This window comes from Antrostomus carolinensis, unplaced genomic scaffold (genome assembly GCF_000700745.2).
Source record: "Antrostomus carolinensis isolate BGI_N321 unplaced genomic scaffold, ASM70074v2 scaffold3316, whole genome shotgun sequence".
Lineage (NCBI taxonomy): Eukaryota > Metazoa > Chordata > Aves > Caprimulgiformes > Caprimulgidae > Antrostomus > Antrostomus carolinensis.
In genome coordinates, this window is record NW_010321022.1 from 1 (window position 1) to 6509 (window position 6509).

The 6509-nt window shown below is 45.6% G+C and overlaps 1 protein-coding gene across 1 annotated transcript; it reads left to right on the forward strand.

Annotated features, from left to right (window-relative positions):
* The first annotated feature begins 62 nt into the window (after positions 1–62).
* Positions 63–5478, forward strand: EMC3 (ER membrane protein complex subunit 3). The gene is made up of 7 exons (XM_010169760.1): positions 63–117; positions 1060–1153; positions 1865–1969; positions 2682–2763; positions 2911–2990; positions 3598–3680; positions 5236–5478. Exons 2-7 carry the CDS (start codon positions 1147–1149, stop codon positions 5362–5364), a joined length of 486 nt encoding a protein of 161 aa, XP_010168062.1. The 5' UTR covers positions 63–117; positions 1060–1146; the 3' UTR covers positions 5365–5478.
* Positions 5479–6509: the final 1031 nt, after the last annotated feature.

Genomic DNA, 6509 nt, shown 5'->3' on the forward strand with positions numbered 1-6509 from the left:
CGGCCCTGCCCCGCTCCCGCCCGCGGCCCTGCCGCTAACGCCGCCCGTCTCTTTTCCAGCCAAGTCCTGATTCGGAGCAGAGTCCTCCGGGAAAATGGAAAATACATTCCCAAGCAGGTAGGGAGAGGCGTGAGCGGCGCTGTGCTTTACAGGGAGGATAACGGGAGTCACGGGCAGAGCCAGAGCCGTATCCCGGGAGCCCGGTGTCCGGCACAGGGGTCAGACAGCCCGGCCGGGCCTCCCCAGCCCAGAGCTGTGTCTGCAGGTCCCATCGGCACCAGATGCCCAGGAAACCTGGACACGGCACCACTGTACTTGTCTTTTCCCTGTCGTTAATATTGGCGTCCACTACTTGGTGTTGTAACTGCATACGAAAGCAAACTGTACATCCAAACCACCGTGGTTAATATCTGCCCAGAGATTTAACGAGAGCTTGGGATCACGAGGGAGTTGTGCAGTGGGAGTTAGAGCCCTGGGACAGGCTGCCCAGGGAGGGTGTGGAGTCTGCTTCTCTGGAGACATTCAAGACCCGCCTGGATGCCTTCCTGTGTGATCTCGTTTAGGTTCCTGCTCTGGCAGGGGGATTGGACTGGATGATCTTTCAAGGTCCCTTCCAGTCCCCAACATTCTGTGATTCTGTGATGTCAGCTGTAGTGTTTGCTGAGCTAAATATCAGTCACTTACATTGGCTCAGTTGCTGCCAAATGTGTACATTGTAAATCTGGAACTCGGCTTGGGGGAATGAAAATACCGGATATAGTGGTATTGAGCCAGCAAGAACTTTGCACAAAGCGCTAAAAGCTCTTTAATCAATGTGGATTCCTCTTCAGAGAATTCGTATAATTATGTTAAGAATTTTAGAACGCCAGAGAGCTGGTTCTGTGGATCCAGGGAAACCAAAAAGTGAGGAGCTTTAGAGTGACAGGCAGTGAAGTACCTCTCCAAGAAAGAAGGATGTGTTGCGAAAGAGCTCGTAAGATGCCTGCGTGTCTGAGCAAGAAACAATGCTCCTGTCCTTTCATTTCTTACGGTGTTGGCATTGGCTCTTTTTCTTTCCAGTCTTTCCTGTCCCGGAAATATTTTTTTAATAACCCAGAGGATGGATTTTTTAAGAAAACGAAAAGAAAGGTAGTGCCTCCTTCACCGATGACAGGTATGTTTAGGTACCATAAATACAGCCAGGCAGGAAAACTGTAATTTTCTGCCAAGGTAGGAAGGTGAATCAACTTCACAAAGAACTCGGTGAATGCGAGGGAGGGGGTGGGACTGTGCAGCTGGGGAGGAGAGGGGGCAGGATCCCTCTCTTTGGTAGCAACGTGTTGGGTCACTTCATTCTGCTTAACTTCTGCCTCCAGCTGCCCGTGGCATCTCACGAGACCATGACCACCTCAGTGTTGCCAGAAATGGGAAGTCCTGCTCTCACTCGGGTCCTTTTGTCAGTTTTTTGCACCAGCTCCTGCAGGACCATCTCTAAACTGATTTAACTTACTAAGGCAGCCAAAGGCCTTGGTAGCAAATTAGCTGGATAGTTTGTTGTCCCATTTCTACATAAATCAGCTCACAGAGGGATCCATTGAGTGCAGAGATCAGGAGCAAGGGATGGAGTCAAACACAGACAGAGCAGCTGGGGTCAGACACAGCAAGAGCACAAGACCCTTTTGGCAGCAGCAGCCAGCACCACACTGGCTTCTCTTCTCATTTTGCAAAGTACTTTATAACAGTGCAAAATAATAGATATGGGATAGGACTGTGCTCTCTCATGCAGTTTCTTAATTAAAACAGCCGAGGTTGGTGAAGTGAAGTGATCTCTTGTTTCCCTTTATTGTGATACGCTGCTACTTTACATCAAATCTTGGAATTGCAGATCCTACCATGTTGACAGATATGATGAAAGGGAATGTAACCAATGTTCTGCCTATGATCCTCATCGGTGGTTGGATCAACATGACATTTTCGGGATTTGTCACAAGTAAGTGCCTGGAATAACACCACCCATGGGTCTGGCCATGCTTCTGATGGTGACCTTGAGGGCCTGGGGTGCACTAAAGGTTTGTTCCTCTACCCGAAAGCAGTCCAGGGGAAGCAGCATGAATTTGGCTTGGAGCACTGCTGCTACTCACACCATGGACTGCATTGATTTGCTTGCCCCAAAGCAAAGGAGCGAAAACTGTTTTCAGAGTACTGGCCGTGGTCACAAAGAAAATAGCTCATGGAACAACTGTAGTGGCAAAACCAGTATTTAAATTCATTAAAGCTGCCTAAACTTCAAGCTGATACAGTGGATTTTCATCCAACACCAGGGAGCTGGTTACTGTGTAATGCAGAGTGTACACGTCAAAAATACTTCCTTAAATTCATAGTTCTGGGTTGTTGGGGTTTTTTTCCTTACTGTTTATGTGATAACTGTTCCCTTAACCAAAGACATTCCCCTTCTTCACGGTCACTGAAACAATACCTGTGAGGGTTTGGCCATCTGACTAAGTTTCAGAAAGTCTTTTCATATTAAAATAAATAGAGAACTGCAGCTCTTTCAAAAGTACATGTTAGCTTGTTAGTGTAGTTGTTGCACTTAGACTACATTAGATTTAATAAAAGAACCATCTACACAGTTTGCCATTTGCTTTGCAATTATGTAGAGTTACTTTGTAAAACTGGGCTGTTGTTTTGTGTTTATCCTGCAGCAAAGGTCCCATTTCCTCTGACGCTGCGTTTTAAACCAATGTTGCAGCAGGGAATCGAACTGCTCACTTTAGATGCGTCCTGGTAAGCCTGTGTCCTCAGCAAGCAAGGCTGAATATTCACTTGGAAAATTCTGAATGTTAATAACCCTTGAATAGTCTGCGTGCTTCGGAAATGAGATCACAAGCCAGCTTTGAACTGAAATCAGCCATGCTTGTTCTGATTTATCAGGGTGAGCTCTGCTTCCTGGTACTTCTTGAATGTGTTTGGACTCAGAAGCATTTATACTCTCATCCTGGGCCAAGATAATGGTAAGGCACTGTCGTTTCTGTGAAAGACCTGGCTTCTCCTTCCATGGGATGGCTTCTGAGGGAGCCTGGGCAAGGATTTTTAAATTTCCAGCCAAAAAGCTCTTGAAAGCCTCTCTCACTGCTGTGAGGTTACTTTCCACTGGCCAGGTTTGACACCACCTGCAGCCAGTACCCAGATCTGCACCAGGCATTGGCTAACTGCTCATAAACTTCCATGGTAATTAACCCATGCTTTCCTTCTCATCAAATTGGTGTGCAGAAATTTTGCTGTCAAGCTTATTTTTATTTGTAGCAAGGATCAGTTTTAAGGAAAGCTGCAAAGATTTCTTAATGTCAAATGCAAGGCAGGACAGATACTGTTTCTGGGGTTAGTAGGAGTGTAGAAGACTATTTTCCTCTTTGTCTGCAAATTTTTTGTAAATTTAGCAAAGATGTAGGGAGTGAGAACAATTTATCTTGTGAGAACTCTTTCTGGCACATTAGCATGGCATTCTGGGTGTTTCTGCAACTTTCTGGTTTATAGCTAGAAACCAGCCTGCTGGCACTGTGCTCCAAGAAATGCTCTTTACATGACACAAAAAACCAACCTCTCATTTTTCTTTTGCAGCTGCAGATCAGTCCAGAGTGATGCAGGAACAGATGACAGGGGCAGCAATGGCCATGCCAGCAGACACGAACAAAGCATTTAAGGTACAGCATTCCCACGTGCCCCCGTTTGCTGTGAACTTGCAGGATTGGAGGCTGTGTGCAACTTGGCTTCTCCCTGTGTCAAGCAAGGGAATTGCTCTGGATTCCTGTTTCTAAAATTAGAGCCAACAACTGATGAAGGGTATGGAAGTTGCCCTGAGTCTGGCAGAGCTCTAATACCCTGAAGCAAACCTGATTAGTTAGTCATTCCTGATACAAAAGCTGAATTTGTGTGCCATCTTCTGCTTTTGCAGAGGAAGATTTTTTTTCTTAAGCTCTAGTTCCAAAGCAGAGGCTGGCTCCCAAAAAAGTTGTGATAATAGTGCAGCTGAGCAAAAGTCCAGCAGGCACATGATGAAACTTGGGAAAGAAAATCAAGTAAGCAAGTTAGCTCAACTGAAAATCTGTCAGGATTTGACTGTATCTTGAAGTTCTTCTAAGCAGTCTCTGTAGACACTTGCTTACTAGACTGCCTCTACCTTTCACAACACTAGCTTATGCATGAAGGGAAGGCCCTGGTTTCTGTTTTTATGTACAATACAGATTTATCCACAGAGAACCTGTTGCCTAGGAAGTCAGGATGGTCTGCTGCTGGAGTTCCTTGTGTTCTGTAACCTTCCTGGTTAAAAAAACCCCACATCACCAGGCAGAGGCTTGGCCAGGGAAGAGGGTGGGTGCAGTTGGCAGCTCTGCTCAAGCAGCAGCTGTTCTGTCACGAAGTGTCAGCACTGAGGTGAAATTCCAACAAGTGCCGGGGGTTCTCCTGGCTCCTGTCCCTCCGCTTCCTTTCAGGTCCTGGCCATCCAGAGCAGTTTTGCCATTCAGCCCTATAGGGACCCAAACCTGCTACATGGTCCCCAGCAGGAACAAAGAAAGAAAGCTCACATTGCAGGAGAAGTGTTCTGGCCAAGAAATACAAACCTCTTGGTGGCCATTGCATGATGTGATTTTTCAGGCTATGTGCAGCTTATTCCACAGTACTTACTGTGAGCAACACTTGGTAGAGTAACAGGAGGAGAGATTTTGTGTTCATAGGTGGTGGAAAAATAAGTAATAGGGAAAGATATTTAGGATGAAATTCTGTTCTTAGGTCTTGGGCTGCTATGAACACTGGCTTAATGAATTAAACTCCACAGCACCAGGGAGCTTGTTGGTTGGAGAACAGTCTAATGAGGCACATAAGTCTAGGAGCAGTTGCAAAATTTTTGGCTGGTAACTGTTTCTATCCAATGTCTCTGAACTAAAGAATTAACTAAACCCCCAGAAGAGAATGGGCTGTGTTTCTAGAGACAGCTGTTTTAGAATAAATGAACTATTCCAGGAGGTTAGAGGGTTTGCAAAAAGCAGATAATGTAAATTTTATAATTTCTGTGATGTACTTGTATTGACCAACGATCTAATACCCATAAAAGCACAAACCGCTGATTTCAGACAGTTGATGGGATTGCCAGGTTTTTAATAGAAGTTGGTTTTGTTGCAGTTTGAAGGTAAGCACTGCTTTGTGTGGTTCTCAGCTACTCTGTTTTCTTTTCTCCATCTCTGTTTATTATCAATGCAGACGGAATGGGAAGCTTTAGAATTGACTGATCATCAGTGGGCCTTAGAAGATGTAGAAGAAGAGCTCATGGCAAAAGACCTCCATTTTGAAGGCATGTTTAAGGAAGAACTTCAGACCTCCATCTTCTGAACTTGAGAATATGGTTTTGTCTCTTGTAAGAGTCATTTGAAAAGAAATCTTACTTAAAACTCTATAATGTATTTTAGCAAGGCTGAGAATAAAAGAAAAACACCATGTTCAGAACTATGGTCACCTAACTCTATGTGAAAGCCCCAGCACCAAGTAGGCTGCATGTGAGCCAGAGGCTCTCAGTGTGGGTTTCTAGCTGGAGTTCTGTTTTTCTTCCCAGGGAAAGGTGTGCTGGAGAAAAGACCTAAAATTTTTAGTTCTGGTATGCAAAGAGCAAGCTTGCTTGAGTTAAGAAACTTAAAGCTTCACGAGACTGAAAAGAGTACAAGGAGTGCTTGTGCTCTGGTTTTATCCTTTGCTTTTGAACAATTAACACCTCATTGTGTTAGCAATTCAAAACTGACTTAGTGACAAAGTATCTAATGCATCTTCAAAAGCAGTGAGAGGATTCAGTTTCTGAAAGCACTGATTGTCCTTCCTCTACACTCTCTTTCCCAAAAATCAGGGTTTGAAACTTTCTCAGAAGAAAAAAACAAAAGCAAGAGGGAGATACTCACCCCTTGCCCAGGGCAGGCAGAGCACAGGACAGCTCACCTTCCTGTGGTACCCAAGCCTGCACCAAGGCTCCCCAGCACTGCAAAATCCCATCTGCTTTCTTCTGCCCTGGTCAGCCTGCTGCTGGATACACCTGTGGTCACAGGGACAACTTCTGGCCCCCTCTTTGCTACTTTCATTCCTGGGCAGAGCAGCTCCTCAGAGGTCTTTGGGCAGCAGAGAGCCAGAGACAGCATTTCTATGCAGATGGAGCAAACACAGACTATTTCCCACTTAATTTAATCGTTCCAAATCCATTCATAAGCACCTCAGATTGCCTACAGAGCCCCTCCTGCCTGCCACACTCACAGCAGGATGTACACCTAGCAAGGGTGCCTGGCTGCTCCCTGCAGTCCCCATTCAGTCATTTACTGTGCCAGGTGGGGAAAATAAATACTCCTTTTGTTCTAAGCCTCCCCCTGACCATCTTCTTCCTCTGCAGAGAACAGGGAGCAACTGTTCCCAGCTTGTCCTTCTGCAGGAGCTCCTCACATCTGTTTCCCAGCAAGAAGAGTCCTAACCTGGGGAAACGCTTCTTCAACAAAAGCCTT

Coding starts and splice junctions, on each gene's coding strand:
- EMC3 (XM_010169760.1), top strand. Junction 2,991..3,597: donor CATCCTGGGCCAAGATAATG/GTAAGGCACTGT, acceptor TTTCTTTTGCAG/CTGCAGATCAGTCCAGAGTG. Junction 3,681..5,235: donor ACACGAACAAAGCATTTAAG/GTACAGCATTCC, acceptor TTATCAATGCAG/ACGGAATGGGAAGCTTTAGA.